The 23233-nt window shown below is 40.8% G+C and overlaps 1 protein-coding gene across 3 annotated transcripts in view; it reads right to left on the reverse strand.

Annotated features, from left to right (window-relative positions):
* Nucleotides 1-7359: 7359 nt before the first annotated feature.
* togaram1 (TOG array regulator of axonemal microtubules 1) overlaps nucleotides 7360-23233 on the reverse strand; it is a 105244-nt gene continuing 89370 nt past the window's right edge. For all 3 annotated transcript variants that reach the window (XM_078234163.1, XM_078234164.1, XM_078234162.1), the window contains 7 exons: nucleotides 18596-18754; nucleotides 17109-17235; nucleotides 16788-16903; nucleotides 15624-15825; nucleotides 13265-13484; nucleotides 10236-10322; nucleotides 7360-8570 (listed from right to left, as the gene is read on the reverse strand). In XM_078234163.1, coding sequence (XP_078090289.1) covers nucleotides 8317-8570; nucleotides 10236-10322; nucleotides 13265-13484; nucleotides 15624-15825; nucleotides 16788-16903; nucleotides 17109-17235; nucleotides 18596-18754 — 1165 coding nt within the window. In that variant the 3' untranslated portion in view covers nucleotides 7360-8316. The remainder of the gene's footprint in view (nucleotides 8571-10235; nucleotides 10323-13264; nucleotides 13485-15623; nucleotides 15826-16787; nucleotides 16904-17108; nucleotides 17236-18595; nucleotides 18755-23233) is intronic.

Consider the following 23233-nt stretch of genomic DNA (forward strand, 5'->3'; position numbering starts at 1 on the left):
GGAGAGTGCTCTGAAAGCTCGTAATTCCAAATAAACCTGTTGGACTTTAACCTGGCATTGTGAGACTTCTTACTATGTCCACCCCAGTCCAACACCGGCATCTCCACATCATTCTCCTTCCAGAGTGCACTTCCCCCTTCAACGTGCAAGCACATACCGCCCAGCCCCTGCCCATTTTAGGTCAGCTGGTCATTAGGCAGCAACAAGACAATGCGTGGCACGTGGACGTTTCTAGGCTTGGCTGAAGTTCTTCTCGAGGATTTTCATTTGTCCTACCCTATTTCGTATGCACCAGTACATGTTTCTATATTTCCACTATTTTGTGTTAATTCCACATTTCCAGTAGTATTTTTTGTGTAGATGCAGAGGCTGAATGCATACTGCACAATGCAGACATTAAATGATGCTTTTATGACCAGTTCTGGATTGGAGAAGTTGGGATTGTTTTCCTATAAGAAGACAAGGCTGAGAGGAAATTTGACAGAAATATTCAAAATCATGAGGATTCTGGACAGAGTAGATAAGGAGAAACTGTTCCCAGTCGTGAAGGATCAAAAATTAGAGGCTACATTTAAAGTAATTGCCAAAAAAAAGCATTATGAGAAAATGCAGTGAATGCTGAAGGTTGGAATGCACTGCCTGAGGCAAGTTCAATTGAAGCATTCAGAAGGAAATTCGACTTAACTGAAAAAGAAGAATGTTGAAAGATTATGGGGAGAAGTTAAAGAGAATGGCACTAAGTGAATTGTTCATTTGGCAAGCTGGTGCAGACATGATGGGCCACATGTCCTTCCTTTGTGCCGTAACAATTCTGGGATTTTGTTCTGAGAAAGGGTCCTTGACTTAAAACAGCCAGCTCAGATTTATTGCTTTGTCGATGGAGGTGTTATGTATGGTGGATGGTGAAATGTAGTATGTGGTGTACATGGATTTTTGAAGAGCCTTTGACAAACATACCATACAAGAAACTGTTGGAGCAGTTTAATGAGTATGAAATTAGAGGGAAAGGTAGAAAATTGTGTTGTATTAGAGAATGTTCTGGGGATCCAGGTTTGAATCATGCCACGAGAATATAAATGCAAAATACTGCGGATGCTGGAATCTGAAACAAAAACAGAAAAATACTGGAAAATCTCAGGTCTGACAGCATCTGTGGAGAGAGAATAGAGCCAACGTTGAGTCTAGATGACAAAGGGTCATCTAGGTGATAATTTTTGAAGGGTTTTGAATCATGCCACGGCAGATGATGGAATTTGAATTTTTAAAAAATCTGTAATTAAGAATCTGCTGACCATGAAACCATTGTCGATTGTCAGAAAAAACCCACCTGGTTCACTCATGTCCTTTAGGGAAGAAAAACTGCCATCGTTACCAAAAACTCCAGAGCCACAACAATGTGGTTGACTCTCAACTGCCCTCCGAAAAGGCCTAGCAAGCTACACAAGGGCAACTAGGGGTGGGCAATAAATGCTGGCCAGCCAGCGACACCATGCCCCACAAATGAATGAGGAAACAGCAGAAATTAAGAGCAGTTTCTCACAATGGGTAGCAGTCTCAGAGGTTGTATTCTGAGAGTGCTTCTGTTCATAAGTGATTTTGGATGAAAGGATTGAAGAGTTAGTAGTGTTTAGGTTTGTAAATGTGGTGGCATAGTGGTATTGTCACTGAAGTAGTAAACTCGGTAATGCTCTGGGGACATGGGTTCAAATTACACCACAGCGGATGATGACATTTAAATTTAATAAAAATCTGGAATTAAAAGTCTCATGAAAACTGCAAAATCATTGGTGACGGTCATAAAAACTGGCTCACTAATGTGACCCTTAAATGCCTAGCCCTAGGAATCAGGGAGAAAACTTTCCATTAGTTGGACACATTCCTTGCACAAAGGAAGATAGTTGAAGTACTTGAAGGCCAATCATCTCAGGTCCAAAATTTCACTACAGGAATTCTCCAAGCAGTATGCTAGGTCCAACCATCTTGCTTCATCAATGACTTACCTCTCTGGAGAAGTTCACTGATGATTGCACATTACTCAGTACCTTTTACAACTTCTCAAATACTGAGTCTGTATCGACATGCAGTAAATTTGGACAATAGTCAAACTTGGGCTGATAAGTGGCAAATAACATTCACGCTGCACAAGTGCCAAACAATGATAATCTCAAAGAGAGGATTTTTTTGAACAAAATTTATTCCTTTTTCAGGGTTATTAAGACAATGTGCCAAGTGGATGGGGCAAGCCCCGATCCATTTCCTTGCTTGCCTCAAAAACCAATTCAATTCATGGTCTCCGGACAAGTCAAACAAGAGAGAATTTTTTTTAAAAATGCACCGCAGGGTGGACTGGGCAGACCTGAATCCAACTCTTTCCTCCAAAAACCAAATTCCAATTGATTCCAATTCATGGTCCCCAAAAGAGATGCAAGCTGACAAGAAAAGGCATTACACCTGATCTGATACATGATCATAGCCAAAAGGCTGAGAAGATCTAGCCATCTCATCTTGACATTACCATCAATGTCCTGGAAGTTACCATTGATCAGATACCTAACTGAATCAGCTTTATGGTGGCTACAAGAGCAGGTCGGAGACTATTAACTCTGGGTGATTAACTCACCAACTGAGTCCCCAAAGCATGTCCACATATTTGGAATGTGATGGAATATTCTGCAACCGCCTGGATAAGTGCAACTTCAATAACACTCAAGTAATTTGGCATTATCCAAGATAAAGCAGCCTGCTTGGTGCAGTTTAAAGGGCTAATAACTATTATGCTAATTGTTAAGAGTACATTATTAGTGATGTCAGATAATGTATATCTCTGACCCTTCCCTTCCTTGACTTCTCTGTCTCATTTCTAGGGCAGACTGTCTACTAATATTACCACAAGCCCACCAAGTCTCACAGATACCTTGACTACAGCTCCTCACACCTTGCTTCCTGTAAGGACTCCACTCCATTCTCCCAATTTCACCATCTCAGCCACATCTGTTCCATTGTTGCTATCTTCAACAATGGTGCTTTTGACGTCTTCTTTTTTCCTTAGCTGAGGATTCCCCTACCACTGTGGTTGACAGGGCCCTCAACTGTGTCTGACCCATTTCCCACACCTAGCCCTCATCCCTACCCTGCCCTCCCAGGACCACAGTAGAGTTCTCTTTGTCCTGACTTTGCACGCCCGGAGCTTCCATAATCAAAGAAATATCCTCTGCCTTTTCTGTCAACTCCAATATGATTCCACCAGCAAACACATCTTCCGCTCCCATTCCAGCAGCATTCCAAAGGGAACATTCCTTCACTAAACCCCCAACACCTTATCCCCCTTCCCAGGGCACCCCCCATTCAATCGCAAGAGGTGTAACACATACCCCTTGACTTTGATTTATTATTGTCACATGTATTAGCAGACAGTGAAAACTATTGTTTCTTGTGTGCTATACAGACAAAGCATACTGTTCATAGAGAAGGAAACAAGAGAGTGCAGAATGTAGTGTTACACTCATAGCTTGGGTGTAGAGAAAGATCAACTTAATGCAAGGTAGGTCCTTTCAAAAGTCTGATGGCAGCAGGGAAGAAGCTGTTCTTGAGTCGGTTAGTACATGACCTCAGACTTTTGTATCTTTTTCCCAAAGGAAGCAGGTGGCAGAGAAAATGTCTGGGGTGCGTGGGGTCCTTAATTATGCTGGCTGTTTTGCCAAGGCAGCAGGAAGTTTAGATTTCCTCTCTCCTCACTGTTCAAGGCTCCAAACATTCCTTCCAGGTGAAACAGCAATTTACTTGTACTTCTTTTAGTTTAGTTTAATGTTTTTGCTGCTCACAATGCAGTCTCCTCTACATTGGGAAGACCAAATGCAGACTGGGCGGCACCTTTACGGAACACCATTGCCCTGTCTGTAAACACAACCTAACCTTCCAGTTGTTTGCTAATTTAATTTGATTTGATTTATTATTGTCACATTAACAGTGAAAAGTATTGTTTCTTGCGCGCTATACAAAGCATACCATTTATAGAGAAGGAAATGCGAGAGAGTGTAGTGTTACAGTCATAGCTAGGGTGTAGAGAAAGATCAACTTAATGCGAGGTAAGTCCATTAAAAATTCTGACAGCAGCCAGGAAGAAGCTGTTCTTGAGTCGGTTGGTACATCATCTCAGACTTTTGTATCTTTTTCCTGATGAAGGTGGAAGAGAGAATGTCTGGGGTCCTTAATTATGCTGGCTGCTTTGCTGAGGCAGCAGGAAGTGTAGACAGAGTCAATGGATGGGAGGCTGGTTTGCGTGATGGATTGGGCTATATTCACAACCTTTTGTAGTTCCTTGCAGTCTTGGGCAGAGCAGGAGCCATACCAAGCTGTGATACAACCAGAAAGAATGCTTTCTATGGTGCATCTGTAAAAGTTGGTGAGAGTCATAGCTGACATGCCAAATTTCCTTAGTCTTCTGAGAAAGTAGAGGCGTTGGTGGGCTTTCTTAACTATAGTGTCGGCGTGGGGGGGGGGGGGGGGGGGGTGGGGAGGACTAGGTCAGGTTGTTGGTGATCTGGACACCTAAAAACTTGAAGCTCTCGACCCTTTCTACTTCGTCCCCGTTGATGTAGACAGGGGCATGTTCTCCTTTACGCTTCCTGAAGTCGATGACAGTCTCCTTGAGGTAGAGATTATTGTTGCAAGCAAAAACTGAAGCGGGAGAATCCATCAAAGAAAGTCGTGCAATGCATGCTCTTATTTCAGTCCTTGGTCTGTTAGAATGTTCCAGTGAAAACCAATGCAAGCTGGAGGAACATCTAATGATTAGGTACTTTATAGCACTACTCATGCGACTACCCAAAGTTCACCTGCATTACTGCTCTTAAACAGAAAGTTGAGAGCTACATTTGATTTATTACCTCCAGAAACCTCAGAGATAGTAGATATCAACAACAATCTCAAGTTGTTAGATGAGAAGTGAGGGAAAAAGGTTGCTCATTTGTAGTTGGGAAAATGCTGGAATCAATCATTAAAGAAGAAATAGCAGGCCATCTGGATGAGAATGGTTCGATTAAGCAGACGCAGCATGGATTCATGAGGGGAAAGTCGTGCTTGACGAACTTGTTGGATTTTTATGAAGATGTGACTAATGCGGTTGACGGAGGGGAACCGGTGGATGCGGTGTTTTTGGATTTCCAAAAGGCGTTTGATAAGGTGCCTCACAAAAGGTTGCTGAAGAAGATTGGGTCACACGGAGTTGGGGGTAGGGTGTTAGCGTGGATTGGGGATTGGCTATCCGACAGGAAGCAGAGAGTCGGAATAAATGGGTGCTTTTCTGGTTGGCAGATGGTAACTAGTGGCGTGCCGCAGGGATCGGTACTGGGGCCTCAACTATTTACCATTTATATAGACGATCTGGAGGAGGGGACTGAGTGTAGGGTAACAAAGTTTGCAGACAACACAAAGATAAGTGGAAAAGTGAATCGTGTGGAGGGCGTAGAAGGTCTGCAGAGAGATTTGGACAGGCTGAGTGAGTGGGCGAGGATCTGGCAGATGGAGTATAATGTTAACAAATGCGAGGTTATTCACTTTGGAAGAAATAATACCAAATTGGATTATCTAAATGGAAATAAATTACAACATGCTGCTGTGCAGGTGGACCTGGGGGTCCTTGTGCATGAGACGCAAAAACCCAGTCTGCAGGTGCAACAGGTGATCAAGAAGGCAAATGGGATGTTGGCCTATATTGCAAGGGGGATAGAATATAAAAGCAGAGATGTCTTGCTGCATCTGTACAGGGCATTGGTGAGGCCGCAGCTGGAATACTGTGTGCAGTATTGGTCCCCTTATTTGCGGAAGGATATATTGGCCTTGGAGGGAGTGCAGAGAAGGTTCACCAGGTTGATACCAGAGATGAGGGATGTTGATTATGAGGAGAGACCGAGCAGATTGGGTTTGTATTCGTTGGAATTTAGAAGACTGAGGGGGGATCTTATAGAGACCGATAAGATAATGAAGGGGCTGGATATGGTAGAGATGGAGATTCTTTCCACTTAGAAAGGAAACTGGAACTAGAGGGCACAGCCTCAAAATAAAGGGGGGTCAGTTTAGGACAGAGTTGAGGAGGAACTTCTTCTCTCAGAGGGTGGTGAATCTCTGGAATTCTCTGCCCACTGAAGTGGTGGAGGCTACCTCGTTGAATATGTTTAAATCACGGATAGATGGATTCCTGATCAGTAAGGGAACTAGGGGTTATAGGGATCAGGCAGGTAAGTGGAACTGATCCACTTCAGATCAGCCATGATCTTATTGAATGGCGGGTCAGGCTCGAGGGGCTAGATGGCCTACTCCTGCTCCTATTTCTTATGTTCTTATTTCAACAAGATGATAGAGTGTTAGTGTGTAATTATGCCACGAGTGAGAAATGGGTACCAGCCATAGTTTTAGTTAAAAACAGGTCCAATTTCTTATAGTTCAAACTGTAGGTGAACTAACTTGGCGATGCTCTGTTGACCAATTGTTGTAATCTCATTGAGGGACTTGATTTAAATTGTGCCTTAAAAGAGAGATTGTAACACATGTCTCGAATGATCAGTCTTCTACAATTGCTCTGCTAATGAGAGCTTGGTTTTATAATAAAGGAGATGGGAATTATCAATCTTTTCAATTTATGTTGGTCAGATTGTTGGACAGTTGATACTTGAAAAAGGAGATATTTTCAAGACCATGGGGAAAGAGATGAGGAATAGGACTAATTGATATTTCTTTCAAAGAGCTGACACAGACATGGTGGGCTCAATGGCATCCTGTGTTGCATGACTATATGATTTTTAAAGTTGTGAACCATTTTGACCTAGAGTATCATAAATAACAAAACTTAAATACACCAAGTTGTTGCATTCCAACATCAATTGATAAATGCAACCAAGATTTGTTCCTGTGACACTTGGTTTTATTTTTATTCCTTATTTTGGAACTTGTACCCCCTGTGACACGAAAACTGGTCAAAGATTTATCATAATTGCTTTCAAGTCCTGAATAAAAATTGTTATGCTTTAGTGTGGTGAATTATATATGCGGTTGAGCTTTATGAGTTGTAGAGGAACACTGCTGAAGCTCCATAATTTTAACAATGCATCATCAGACATTTAGATGTTGTCCGACTATCTTTCACCAAAAGTGTGATTCTAACTGTACTTCACCTCGCTATGGAGAAAAATCACAATTTAATTTGCTGAGTAGCTTTATTGCTGACAGCAACCATAGACAGGGCTCAGTTAAGAGAATCTTGAGTTCTACTGAGGCACATTCATCTTATTTCAACATGAGTTTGATGAACCCAAGCAAAGAATAACAAGACGAGAACATTCTCAAAAAAACAAAGATACTGTTTTTAAAGAAATAAAATCATTTACTTCCTTTAAACATTTTGTCTAAAATCATGTACCTTTGCCTGTGGAGTGATGAGCAGCTTGTGCTATTGCCAACAGTTTACACAATTACACAAATGGATTTTAGTGTAATTAGTTTCACAAATTTGTAGTTAAAAGCAAGATTTTTTTTAAAGAATGCTCACAAAAATATGGAATATACATTTATCAAGAATTCTTTTTTGAGACAACTGCGTATACATTAGAATCTGTAACAAAAATATTTTTCTTGTAGTGATCTTGGTCATGCCATGTTATGATACCTATTTTAAACACAATGTAAGGGGTAGGATTTATGTTCAACTTTCAAGCTATTAAAATAATAAATTACAACCAGGAGCAAACTAATACTGTACAATACACAATTGGAACAATAAATGCTTTGCATTTTCTATCACAGAGGACTAATATTAAACAACCATTGATTGAACTCTGCCTATCCGACCTCCAATTAGATTCTTCCGTCTCCTGCCCTCCTGTGATATAGAAATGTAGCATTAAAGAGATTGGTGGGTATATTAGGTAACACAATACACCTGATTGCAAATATAGAAACATATATAATTTGATGTGCACTACAACTTTACAATAAATGACATCAATTTCCATACAGTGATATAGTGTTATATGTCTATCAGGTTCTACTGTACAGAAGTGCAAAATTAGCTGCAGTGATTTTAGTATAAACGCTGCTTAAGGTTACTGGAGAAACCAGACTGTATATTGCAACAATTACAGAATTTAGAATCCAATATCAACTTGGAGCATATATAGTATGCCAACGCCAAAGATTTGTTCCAGTCCTCAAAAATAAATTCATTCCAATGAGAGAAAAGTGCAGGCACTATGGGGAACACATTTGTGTTGCTATCCCTCTTATTTTCACTGAGTTACATTACTGAATTTGTTCTTTCTGGTTTTAAGGAGTTGAGTCTAGCAGATCTTGTAAGGTCTTTGCAATATGTGGTGGTCGGATTGGGGCTTGATCAATTAAGCTTTGACCCATCGGTTTAAACAAAGCCTTCGCTAGTTTAGCTGCAGCTACACGAATGTTTCCTCCACTACCAGGAAGTGAACCACTGTTCGTCATATTCCCCAGAAGATGCCACAAAACTGGTAAAACCTTTTGTTCAACAATCTGAGGCTTCCGTATGTATAGGTCTTGGACCAGATCTGAAATGGAAAAACAAGCGGTAAATCTGATTTCTTACTGCTTTTTGCTAAACTGAAAATGAAAGGTCAATGTAGCAACCTGCTGTTGCATCCTGTGAGACATTCTATGCAATAGCCAGTGAAAGTATAGTAGCCTAGTGGTTATAGCCAACAATCTAAAGATAGATTGAGATGTTAAAATTCCACTCTGGCAAATTAGGGAAATTAAATTTATAAATCTAGTAATTTATAGGCTAGTATCAGAAAGCAACATGGAAGCTGTGAGATTGTTATAAAATTCTAACAGGTATACTAATGTAATTCAGGAAAAGAATTATCCATTTAGCACTCTGGTGGAAGATGGCTGCAAATGCTTCAACCTCGTTCTTTGCACTGACATTCTGCCTTCATCATTACTGAAAATAGGGATGTTTGCGCAACCTCCACCAGTTAGTTTAATTATTCGCCACCATTCATGACAAGATACGCCAATTGCAGGGCTTTGATCTGATCAGTTGATTGTGAGATCACTTAACTCTGTCAATAGCATGCGCTTTTGCCTTTTAGCATGCATATAGTTCTATGTTATAGCTTTATCAGATTGGTACTGGCCATTAGTGGTGCCAGCGAGCCACTCATGATGACGGACAGTGATGTTCCCCATGCAGAGTATATTCCATGCCTTTGCTACCCTCAGTGCTTCTGCCAAATGATGTTCAACATGGAGCAGTTTGATTCATCAGCTGAGGGACAGTGATAGTTGGTAATTAGCAGGAAATTTCCTTGACGCTATAAGATGTCTTGTGGGCTACTCATTTCCACATATTTCCATTTTTAAACATAGTTAACAATACTATTCTGCTCCAGGAAACAATTTACATTTTCAAAAGAAAGTTTATTAACTGGCTGAAAAAGTTTTTTTTTGCCCAACTTTCTAGCCAACCAAAAACTCCACTCTGAAGGCCAAAGCAACTAAACCGATGTGACCAGTTTAAAAATCTCCTGAAATGGCTACTGTCCATAATACACACAAGCAACTAATGTAACTGGACAGTACCTGGGTGACACAGTGGTTAGCACTGCTGCCTCACAATGCCAGGGACCCAGGTTTGACTCCCGGCTTGGGTCACTGTCTGTGTGGAGTTTGCACGTTCTCCCCGTGTCTGCGTGGGTTTCCTCCGGGTGCTCCGGTTTCCTCCCACAGTTGAAAAGGTGTGTGGGTTAGATGTATTGGCCATGCTAAATTGCCCCTTAGTGGCAGGGGGACTAGCTAGGGTAAATGCAAAGGGTTACGGGGATAGGGCCTGGGTGGGATTGTGGCCGGTGCAGACTTGATGGGCCGAATGGCCTCCCTTCTGCACTGTAAGGATTCTATGATACTCTATGAAGTAATCTGGATTGTGACACACAAAGAATAAAAGAAAGCTGGGAAATGCTTTTCATACCTTATACACCTCATAAGGATATATTCACATTGATTTATAATAGAAACCAGTATATAGGTTGCCATGAGATATCTGGCATGTGCTTCTACCGCAGTGTTGTGGAGACTCAGGAATGGTATCTTTCTTGTTCACCATAGTGCCAAGTTGCATGTCCAATGTACAATACCAGTTTTGTAATTCTTCCTTCGTATGGTGATCCTCTTCCAATCAGTCATAATTGAAGAAGAGAAATATGCCTCACCTGCAAGTCTCTCAGTCAGGTCTTGTTTTGCTTTTCCGTTCAAGAACTGAGCCTTGTTGCAGAAATGTTGGAGCAGCAGGAAATTATCTGAATAACAAATTTTAAAAAACATAATTTTTTAATAACCTACACATCTTGAAGTTATCTCAAAATGCTTCATAGCCAATTAATTAACCTCTGAAGTGGTATAATTGTTGCTATACACGTAAGCAGGAAGCCAATTCAGATTTGCTGACCGAAAGAGAAGCGTAATGAAGGAGGTCAAGCCCTTGTATTTACTGGCTCGGGGTTATATTTTGTTTCATAATGCCTCTATTAAATGCCTTCAGATGTCTTAATACAGTAAACAAGCTGTTTACATTTTCATCACATACAAATTATTGTTGGCAAATACAGATTGAACAATGTGGGCCATGCCAACTGCCACAACCTTGGATTAAAGTTCAACACCTTTGTTGACTTGGATGGTGAAATATGCACTTTGCAGGTTGGGCTCCAGGTCAAACTGCAGGTGACATAATGCTGCTATGACTCAGCAGTTGAACAGCAGCATTCACAAGCACTTTCCCTCTGAAAAGCTGGGTTATGTATGGTCTTCACTCTCCCTCCTGGTCCCTTCAAAACGGACTTACCGCCTCATCAACTAGTGGTAGTTCCCCACTGCTGTGGGGTATGTAAAACTGTTCAATCTTAATTAGATTTTCTACCTTTCAAGAGATGAAAGAAGTCACAAACAACTTCACCCAATAATGGAACCCTGGAGAAATTAATCATTCCCATTGGCTCAGATCCAACGATTTGTCTGCTTAACTTTGAGTAACACTTGAAAAATACTTGTTAATGTCCTACTACATCTAGTTTCCTGTGTGGACTCTGTGCTCAATGGTAGTCTTTAAGAATAGCTAGAAAATTGCAACGGGCTCTTAACTACATGATACGCTCTCAACTTAGGTAATACTGACACCAGAGAAAGGCAGGTGTCTGACTGTCTGGCCCACTCTTCAAAGTGGTGGCTACCACGCAAACACGGCATCTTCATTAGCGCTATTGCTCTGCACTGTTCCAGGGTGTCAAAACACAGTTTGGAGTGGTACAAATGATCCTTTTCTTCTTTATTCTGTTTTTCTCTCCTCGATGTTTTTACATCATAGTGAGAGAAGACTCTGTGGGTTGAAAGGCCAAGTACTGGAAAAAGTCTGGCAGCATCCCAGAAAAAGTTAATGCTACATGTTAGTGACGTTTCATCAGAAATGAGTTTATTTATTGTCACTGCAATGAAGTTACTGTGAAAATCTCCTAGTTGCCACACTCCAGCGCCCGAGGAAGAATTTAGCATGGCCAATGCACCTGACCAGCACATCTTTCGGACTGTGGGAGGAAACCGGAGCATCCAGAGGAAACCCACGCAGAGAGAGAGAACATGCAAACCAGCCTTCCATCCATTGACTGTCTACATTTCCCGCTGCCTCAGAAAAACAGCCAGCATAATTAAGGACCCCACGCACCCCGGACAATCTCTCTTCCCCCTTCTTCTGTCGGGAAAAAGGTACAAAAGTCTGAGGTCACGTACCAACCAATTCAAGAACAGCTTCTTCCCTGCTGCCATCAGACTTTTGACTGGACCTACCTTGCATTAAGTTGATCTTTCTCTCCACCCTAGCTATAACTGTAACGCTACATTCCGCATTCTCTCGTTTCATAGAATCATCGAAAGCCTACAGTGCAGAAAGAGGCCATTTGGCCCATCGAGTCTGCACCGACCACAATCCCACCCAGGCCCTGCCCCCATATCCCTACATATTTTACCCACTAATCCCTCTAATCTACGCATCTCAGGACATTAGCATGGCCAATCAACCTAACCCGCACATCTTTGGACTGTGGGAGGAAACTGGAGCGCCCGGAGGAAACCCACGCAGACACGAGGAGAATGTGCAAACTCCACACAGACAGTGACCCAAGCCGGGAATCGAACCCAGGCCCCTGCAGCTGTGAAGCAGTAGTGCTAACCACTATGCTACCGTGCCGCCCTTCCTTCTCTATGAACAGTATGCTCTGTCTGTATAGCGTGCAAGAAACAATACTTTTCACTGTATGCTAATACATGTGACAATAAATCAAATCAAATTCCACACAGGCAGAACACGCAAACTCCACACAGGCAGTGACCCAAGCTGGGAATCAAACCCAGGTCCCTGGCACTGAGGCAGCAGTGCTAACCACTGTGCCACCTGAACGGTCATTGGGTTGAAATGCCAATTCGGTTTCTCTCATCCTAAATGCTGCATACTTCCAGCATTTTCTACTTTCATTTCAGAGATCCAGCTCATAAAAGCAAAAACAGCACTTTGGATGTACTTCAAAATATTCTATTAAAAGATTCAGAAATAGACACTATAAAAACCATCCATGCATGAGAATGGCTCGATTTTCCAATTGATATTTGGTCTGCTTAATCCTGAAGGTGTTGACTCTTTCTTGGGGTACAATTCCACAGTTGCCAGTTCTGCACTACCACTTCATAAATGGCCACGCTTCAAGCATTGAAAAACTATTTTACCACGGAAAGCACCACAGCGGTTCCCCACCATGCACTGCAGGCAGAAATTTCTTAATATTAATCAGGCATGGGAACCCAAGCTGATTTTTTCCCTAATACAGTGGTGCTAAAATTAATGCATCAACCCTGTCAATTAAGCTGAGATCATTTACCTTTGTGCTTGGCACAAAGGTCTGAACATGAAATCCAAGGTGGCTGATGGTTGCATGTACCTCTTCTATTTCAACAAAGTTTTATATTTTAAAAAGTTAGAACCTAAAACATATTTCAGCTATAAAAATATTTAAATAGATGTTGAAATATATTTCTGCAAAATTTTCTTTTTAAACTGATGTCTTCCCATTGTTTTAAGATCACATCTATCACTGCACATGTACACGCATGCTTAAAGACAGCTGATAATTTAATAGCATGGTTGCGTTACTAGACAGAATATCTCTCAACAGTTATTTCTGTCTCTCCGACATACCTATATGTTGAATGAGGGTGTGAATAACACCGATGGCAGCATTATAAATCCCAAGATTCTTGGAATTCAGGTTGTTGTCGACAATGGCAGGGAAAAGAATGTTCAAAACCTGAGCCAGATTATCTTTCAGTAATGGAATCATTTTCTGCATGGTTTCTAATGCCATCTGATTCACCTTGCTGTTGAAGTCATGCAATCGAGGTTTGAAAGCATCAAAGATCTGAGTAGAAAGTTATATACATGCTTAATATGGTCATTTTTAAAGCCATATATTAATAAGGGATATTACTAATGAATGGAGATCTTTTCCTTTCATTTCACATAAAATTGGCTGCATATTTAATCATGGATTTGATACAGTATAACAACTCTGTCTCTGCATAACTGAAACTCAGCTACATAGGTAACAAGATGGGCAACTAAATATTACAGGGTATAACAATCAGAACGGATACAGAAAAAGAGGTAGGCTAGATGTACCGATTGGAGATAGGAATGACAATCGAGAAAGGGACATAACTAACAGAAAGATAGATTGAAATTGAAGACAAGGGATCAATTACACTAACAGGGATATTATACAAACCACCTTATAATGGAAAGGAAGTGGAGGAAAAATACAAAAGCAAATTATGTAAAGTTAGTAAAGATCATGGAATAATAATCATGGAAGATTTCAACTGCCAACAGCTAATGAAATGGGTACAGGGAATGAAATTTTTTACAATTTATGCAAGATGCCTTTCTTGTCCAATATCTTAGAAAAGCAAAAGAGGAAACACAGCTTGATTGAGTAATGAGAAATAAACCAGAGCAGCTAAGAAAAATCATAGGAGAGCAACACCTAAGAAATAGTGATTGTAGCATAAAGAAAGAAAGATTGAAAGAACGAGTATAAGACCAAAGTAATAACTTAGAAAAATAGATTTCAAGAGGATGAGAATGAAGAAATGCACCCCATTAAAAAGCAATAACAGTTTATACAGTAATGACACACCATGGATGAGTAAGAAATAAAAACAACATTCAAATCAAAGAAAAAATAAACCAAGCACAGAAACAATAATAGAGAATAAGAAAAGGGGTATGAAGCTAGGAAAGTAGTCAAATAAACAATTAAGAAGGAAAAAAACTAGCAAATTTAGTAAAGTATGCTGTAAAGACCCAAATAACAAAGAAAATCAGGTCAGGGATAGTGCCACCAAATGATACATATAATAAATTCACAGGCAACAACAGCAAAATGGTTTAAATACTAAATAATTACTTTACCTCAGTATTTATCAGGGAGACCAAATAGCAGGCATGAGATTAGAAGTAGAAATCAAAAAAGACAAACCAATTACAGAAAGGGGCAAGATAATTAGCCCAGGGACAAGAAACAAAGGGTGATGAGTGGATGAATGCGCAAATCAGACTGAGAAGTTTGTTTGCAGAGGTGTTCCCAAGATTCAATTACAAGTTCATTACACTTCTATTTTTTTTAAAAAACAATCTTGATTTGGGTGCAGAGAGGGGATTATAAAGTTTCCAGATGATTAAAACAAGGCACAGTAGTAGATAGTGATAAGGATAGCAAAAAGTATATTGCTATTGATATACCGGATGGTGAGCAGAAGCGTGTCAGGCAGGGTTCAATGCAGAGAAATATGAAGTGATACACTTTGGGAGGACAATCATGCAAAATACAGAATACCATAATTAAATGAGGAGGCTGGGAGTGGTATGGTGTGGAAAGAGTGGGACGGTGTAGCCATGAGGATTTGGTGCAGAAGGGTGAGGCCACGAAGGGGAGGGTGGTGGGGCAGGAAGGCAAGCGCCTCAAAACCAGGGGCGTTTGCAGCGCTGGAAGATGACAGCCGGAAAAGGACGGGGGGGGGGGGAAAGAGAGGGGGGGCGCTAGGTGCCGCCAGAGGGAGAGGCCTGCGAAGGGCGAGGCTGGGAAGAGGGGATGCCGAAGGGAGGAGCCAGGAGAGGCGATCCTGCCAAAATGTGGGGCCATGGGGGGGGGGGGGGCGGTGGGGGGGGGGGATGCAGAATAAGGAGGGATGAATGGAACAGCACAGAAGGGCCAGGCAGAAAGTGGGGAGGCACTCTAAAGCAGGTTCATGAGAAGGGTGGTGTGCAAGAGTGAGGCCGCAAGCAGACGGAGAAAAATAAAATTGCAGTGTTATGACAGCAGAGGGAGAGACAACAAGGATAGTTTAGAAGTAAATCATTTAATCTATTTTTAGTAGTTCAAGTCATTATTTAAAAAGGAGCCCCACTTCACAGAAACTCAAGGCTTCAAATATTAAATTGATGATTCTGAATTATTCATTTATCACAGTGATGATTTAAATTGTTGTTCCTAGATTACCTTAACAATGTTAACTATAACCAGTTCCTGATTATTTTGACAATCTGTTAATAATTGCTCAATTCCTCGGCTCCGATCCCGAAAGTCCTTTGCACCCAATAGGCCTGTAATTTCCTTGATGTATTCTGCATTTTCCATCAGGTTTCGTGGAGTTGGTCTCCATGTGTAATCACGTAAATTAACTACTCCTTCTGTGATATCCCTGTTATGAATTAAAATACAATCATATCATTTTAATTTCATATTTTAAAAACTTCTGTACATTCAAAATTTAACCAAGCTGTGCTCAAATGTGTTAAAAAATTATAAATTTCTCAAAAATGATCTCCGCTAGGAAAGGTTTATTTTAAAATTCTATTTTAGTTTTATTTAATCTTTTTATTTTATTTTCAGTACAGATCATACTTAACCAATCCATGCTTATAACACCAAAACAAAATGCCTGTTAAATGCGATTCTGGGATTTAGCATCACTTGCTGAACAATCCTGAGTTTGCTAATAGCTACACTAACAATTCAAGCTGATGGGGTATCTAATGGCATTTCTCCAAGTCCCTTACAGAAATAGAAATATAATTAGGTCTAATATTATGAGGAAAAATATGTCAATCAGTCGAGTTTATAAAGTGGCTCATTTACATTTACTAGAGGTGATATACATTCATATTAAGGGACCTATTCTCAAATAAAATAATACATATAAGCTTTGCACCTTTTTCAAATTACCTGCAAACATGGGGAGCGTATAACTTCCTGTTGCTTTCTCCACAACAAATTGCTCTACCAGAATCAACTTACACCCAATCAGAATTCCTTTTCTTCTATTGTAAATATGATCATTTGAAATTTGGCATACTTGTGTTTGTTCTGATGAATGCAAGCTGAAAAGCTTTGGCTTTTCATCAATACAACAAATGAATGAATGTAACTTGCAGATAATATATGAGAGTATGCAAGATACTAGTTTTAATTCTGCACTGCCCACCCCATCCTGCATATTATAACGGATGCAATGACATGTTATATTTTACACACTGGATTGATAGTAAAAATAATCATAAATCCAAGGATGCAAAAAAAACCCAAGAAATTGAGTCATAACATTAGAAGATTCTTTTTGCAAAGAATTTGTTATTGATCAACTGTAAGTAAATATGATAATACCTTCCTGTTAAACTTTGTACTTCCCTGGAGCTAGATGAAGCTCGCATGCTCCCTCCACTTCCAGGATATCGTCTGCCCTTTGCTGATGGGGTATCTAATGGCATTTCTCCAAGTCCCTTACAGAAATAGAAATATAATTAGGTCTAATATTATGAGGAAAAATATGTCAATTACCAAAAATGCAAAAAACTATAAATACAAATTAATCATTACTTTAAAGTTATAGAGAAGTTTTTATAGAGAAGCAAAGATTTTTCAAATGTTTCCTTTAACAATGACGGAACTGTTGACTGGGGTCCTTAAATAATAATTGTATTGTACCTTTTGTCGAAGATTATTAACAGTATCTCTAATATAAGGCAGGTCTCTGGGTGGCAAATGTTTTTCAAGCATTTTGTCAAAATCATGGTGAGACATCATTATAAACAGCATCTTGCGTCCATAGTATCTGCAAAATAGCAAAAGGTCACTGCATCATCTAAAAAAACGGAGTTATGGTGCTTCAACATTTTAATTGCCAAGGTAAACGATACGTAACCCAAGGGTAATGAACAACCAAGATTTCAATGTGTTAAGATATCTTCACAAAATTGAAACCCAAATACAGTGCATCCTACTGATACACTTGGGCTTTAATTTAATGAAAAAAATACAATGTTATACCCAATGAAAAAAAATTGTTAGCAGACAAGAAGTTAAATTTCCTAATCTTGCTAAATCGCAGTTTACAGGATTAAGAAATCTGCCGAGAATGCCAGGCAATTGTCCTTGTAAATTGCAGCAGTCATACATCAACCTGGATGATAGCATACAGCCTACACAAGTCGATCCTTTAAGATATCATGCTTGTGGCCATGCAAAAAACTGTAAAGGTACAACACATGGAAATAAATGGACTGCACACAATGAAAAATATTTACAGGGGACATTGGCATCAAGCTATACATCTAAATAATAAAACATCTAGTATTGATTTTAAATAATATTTGCACATCATAACACAAGAGAAAGATTAAAATGTTAGAATTTGTTTCCCATCCATGTGAAAACATTCACCCTCATTAATAGTTGATTTAATTTACTTTGCATTTTTTCCTCTGTTCATCCACTTCTGGTCAGCTTGGCCAGTTACTATTCTCTTTAAAGCTAGGTTCCAATCTTGGTTAGAGTATACTTTGCACAGTTCTGATCTCCATGCTATACAACAAATAATAAAACATTTGAGAAACTGGAGAAAAGAGTAACAAGGTGTTACTAGAATTGAAAGGATCCAATTAACTATCTGAAACAACTGAGCAGCCTTCACAGGAGACCCTTTAGAGATCAAAATCATGAAGGGATTCAACAGGGTGATATGGAGAAACTGTTTCCACTTGTGAGCAAGTGCAGAACAAGGGACCATAAATTTAAGAAAGCTAATAATTGGAGCAAATAAAGAATTTAGGAGGAATTTACTTACAATGTTTACTTAAGATTGTGGAACTCTGTCAAAATAGAATGATTAAAGCAAATAGCATTGACCCAATTAAGGGGATGTTGGATGCACACGAGGAATATGGTGGCAGGGTGGAAAGAAGCTATTCGCATGTCTGAACTTAAGCATCCTTGTGCCTGAGGTTTCTAATTATGACTCCGCAATGTCATGATATCACAATAGAGCTGTTTCAATGTTATACTCAACATTATACAATGTTATACATTCTCTGTAAAAATTGGTGTTCTGAGAAAAATTGAAACAGTCCTAGAACTCTTAGCCTGGAAGTGGAATCACTACATTGTTGCATAAAATTAACACTTGAAAAACTTGCCTAGTTTCTTGGGATCCATCTTGAGAAAATTTTGCTGCTGCATGAATAATTCGATCAGTGATATCTTTAATTCCAGATAAAAGCCGTCCTGCTCCCATTCGCTCCACCACATTGACAAGGTGCTGTGCTGTACATTTTCTGACCACAGCATTAAGATGGCTGAACAAAAGCAACGAGTATACAATTAATGAACTTCTAAAAAGGAAAATTCACCAGATTTCCATGTAGTTATGCTAATTTAATTAACTATTGATAAACATCACCAAAGAATCATAACCTTTGGGAGATGACGGTAGGGTAGAGAATTAAGCAGAGAAAGGTGTCATGAGCAACAAATGTTTCTTCCAACTACCATAGGACCCTCTAATATGGTCATCTTCAACCAGACAAAGTAAAATAGAGGCTTTATTTATTACAAAAACTTTAATAGGGTAAAAATGTGTGTCAATAAGATATCAAGATAAAATAAGCATGAACAGAAGCGGACAGCCTGCTTGCCGCCCTCTATTTATTTCCATTCTTGGAAATGGCTTCCTTCCATTTGGCACCGACTCAGTCAGAAATTTGTTGTGTGGGAAAAACCGCAGGTGCAAATTTACTTCCTAAAATTCTGGCTTCCCAAAGAGACACATTTAACAGCATGTCTTGGGTTATCAATTTATGTAATCACAGATGTGCAAGATAGATATCTGGCCGGAGGCCAGTCCTAGATTTAAGATTATACATGGCACTGGCTTCAAACCAAAGATAGACATATTTTGGTTAAAAGTGTTGAACCTGACAACTCATTTTCTTCTTCATTCTGTAATCCAACATCACAGAAGGAACAAATAGAAGGGCACCAAAATTTGTAATCCAACTTTCAACTTGGGCAGCACGGTGCACAGTGGTTAGCACTGCTGCCTCTCAGCGCCAAGGACCCATGATCGATTCCAGCCTTACGTGACTGTGTGGAGTTTGCACGATCTCTCAGTGGCTGCATAGGTTTTCCCTGGGTGCTCTGGTTCCCTCCCACAGTCCAACAATGCGCAGGTTAGGTGGATTGGCCATGTAAAATTGCCCCTTAGTATCCCAAGATGTATAGGTTATGCTGCCCCTACTACCTTCCGCGGAAGTTCACCTCTGTTATCCTGTCAGCAGTTTACATCCTACCCCAAGCGGACGTGAAGACCATGCTGGACGAAATATACACCACTACAAATAGCCTTGAGACGCAACATCCCGAAGCCTTGTTCATTGTGGCCGGGGACTTTAATCAGGCCAAGTTCAAGAGCGTCTAACATACCACCACCATGTCTCCTGTTCCACCAGAGGCCCAAACATCCTAGACCACTGCCACACAAATATCAAACATGCCTACCGCACAATCATCCGCCCACACTTGAGCAAATCACACCACAAGGCTGTGCTCCTGCTCCCGGCTTAAAAGCAAAAACTGAAATGGGAGAATCTGTCAAAGAAAGTCATGAAAGAAAGAAAGTTGGTTGGAGGAATCGAGTGATCTCCTACGGGACTGCTTAGTGACAGTAGACTGGTCAGTATTTAAAAACTCTGCGACCAGCCTGAATGAGTACGCCACTATAGTGACTGACTTTATTAGTAAGTGTGTAGAAGAGTGTGTGCCAAAGAAGCAAATCCACGTGTTTCCCAACCAGAAACCATAGATGAACAGGGATATCCACTGCTTGCTGAAGTCCAGGTCTAAGGGGTTCAAGTCGGGTGACCCTGAGCTATGCAAAAAGCCTCAGGGATCAGCGCTGGGCCCACTGTTATTTGTCATTTATATTAATGATTTGGATGAGAATATAGGGGGCATGGTTAGTAAGTTTGCAGATGACACCAAGATTGGTGGCATGATGGATAGCGAGGAAGGTTATCTCCAATTGCAGCGGGATCTTGATCAATTGGGCCAGTGGGCTGACGAATGGCAGATGGAGTTTAATTTAGACAAATGCGAGGTAATGTATTTTGATAGATTGAACCAGGGCAAGACTTACTCAGTTAATAGTAGGGCGTTGGGGGGAGTTACAGAATAAAGAGATCTAGGGGTACATGTTCATAGCTCCTTGAAAGTGGAGTCACAGGTGGACAGAGTGGTGAAGGAGGCATTCGGCATGCTTGGTTTCATCGGACAGACCACTGAATACAGGAGTTGGGGCGTCTTGTTGAAGTTGTACAAGACATTGGTAAGGCCACACTTGGAATACGGTGTGCAATTCTGGTCACCCTATTATAGAAAGGATATTATTAAACTAGAAAGAATGCAGAAAAGATTTACTAGGATGCTACCGGGACTTGATGGATTGAGTTATAAGGAGAGGCTGAATAGACTGGGACTTTTCTCTCTGGAGCGTAGGAGGGGTGACCTTAGAGGTCTATAAAATAATGAGGGGCATAGACAAGGTAGATAGTCAATATCTTTTCCCAAAGGTAGGAGAGTCTAAAACTAGAGGGCATAGGTTTAAGGTGAGAGAGGAGAGATACAAAAGTGTCCAGAGGGGCAATTTTTTCACAGAGGGTGGTGAGTGTCTGGAACAAGCTGCCAGAGGTAGTAGTAGAGGCGTGTACAATTTTATCTTTTAAAAAACATTTAGATAGTTACATGGGTACGATGGGTATAGAGGGATATGGGCCAAATGGAGCAATTGGGATTAGTTTAGGGGTTTAAAAAAAAAAATAAGGGCAGCATGGACAAGTTGGGCCGAAGGACCTGTTTCCATGCTATAAACCTCTATGACTCTATATGATCTAAGGAGATCTATCAAAGATGCTAAAAAACAGTACCAGACCAAGCTACAGTCCCAGGCTAGCCCTGCTGACTCTGGCAAGGTCTGCAAGACATAACAGACTACAAGATAAAGGCATGTAAAATTGCCAGCACCAACGCAGCCCTCCCTGATGAGCTTAATGCATAGTACCAAAGAAAAGCCAAGTAGTATGCCTTAATGACTAACGTCCGGTGGCTCTGACATCCATCATTATGAAGTGCTTCGAAAGGCTAGTCATAGCACGAGTCAATTCCGGCCTCCCAGATTGCCTGGATCCACTACAGTTCAGCTACCGCCACAACAGGTCCACAGCAGACACCATCTCCCTAGTCCTGCACTCAACCCTGGAACACCTAGATAACAAAGACACCTATGCCAGACTACTCTTTATCAACTACAGCTTAGCCTTCAACACCATTATTCCTATGAAACTCATCTCCAAACTCCATGACCTGGGGCTCAGCTCTTCCCTCTGCGACTGTATCTTGAACTTCCTAACCCACAGACTGCAATCAGTAAGGATAGGCAACAACACCACCTCCACAATCATCCTCAACACCAGTGTCCCACAGGGCTGTCTTCAGCCCCTTACTATACTCCTTATACACCTTTCAGTGTGAGAACAAATTCCCCTCCAACTCGATTTTCAAGTTTGCTGATGACACGACCATATTGGGTCGGGTCTCAAACAATGACAAGACGGAGTACAGGAAAGAGAAAGAGAATCCGGTGCGACAACAATAATCTCTCCCTCAATAACAAAATGAAGGAGATAGTCATCGACTTCAGGAAGTGTTGTGAAGGATATGCCCCTGTCCACATCAATGGAGATGAAGTAGAAATGGTCGAGAGCTTCACATTTTTAGGTGTTCAGATCACTAACCACCTGTCCTGGTCCCTCCATGCCGACACTATAGTTAAGAAAGCCCATCAAAACCTCGACTTTTTCTGGAGGCTCAGGAAATTTGGCATGTCCGCTATGACTCTCACCAACTTTTACAGATGCAGAATAGAAAGCATCCTTTCTGGCTGTATCACAGCTTGGTATGGCTCCTGCTCTGTCCAAGTCCGCAAGAAACTACAGAAGGTTGTGAACGAAGCCCTGCCCATCACTCAAATAAGCCTCCCACCCATTGACACTATCTACACTTCCCGCTGCCTCGGAAAAGCAGCCAGCATCATTAAGGGCCCCATGCACCCCGGACAACTCTTCTCCACCGGGAAAAAGATACAAAAGTCTGAGGTCACGTACCAACCGACTCAACAACAGCTTCTTCCCTGCTGCCGTCAGATTTTTGATTGGACCTACCTTGCAATGAGTTGATCTTTCTCTACACCTAGCTATGAGTGTAACACTACATTCTGCATTCTCTCCTTTCCTTCTCTATGATCGGTATGCTTTGTCAGGAGAGCACGCAAGAAACAGCACTTTTCAGTGTTTACTAATACATGCGACAATAATAAATCAAATCAAAGGTTAGGGGGATTAGGAGGTAAATGCACAGGGTTACAGGTTAGGGTGGAAGTCCTGAGTGAGATGCTCTGTCAGAGAGTTGGAGCAGACCTGATGGGCCAAATGGCCTCTTTCAAATGTAGGGATTCTATGATTCTGGATGTGATAAACTTGCCACTCTTGATTTTCTTCCTGCCTAAAAGTTCAGTGTTTGAGTTCACTGAATGACGATCCACATTAGAGTAGCTGTGATGTTACTATTCAAGAGGCAGGTTCTTTGGCAGTTAGAAAATCTGAATTCAGTAAAGATTACTCTGCTGAGTTGGACACACAAATGTGGTTGATCATAACTGCCCAAAGCAAACCATTCAGATGCAGGAAATGTTTTCAGCTTGTCAATGGCACCCAAATTGCAAG

Source organism: Mustelus asterias, chromosome 18 (assembly GCF_964213995.1).
Source record: "Mustelus asterias chromosome 18, sMusAst1.hap1.1, whole genome shotgun sequence".
Classification (NCBI taxonomy): domain Eukaryota; kingdom Metazoa; phylum Chordata; class Chondrichthyes; order Carcharhiniformes; family Triakidae; genus Mustelus; species Mustelus asterias.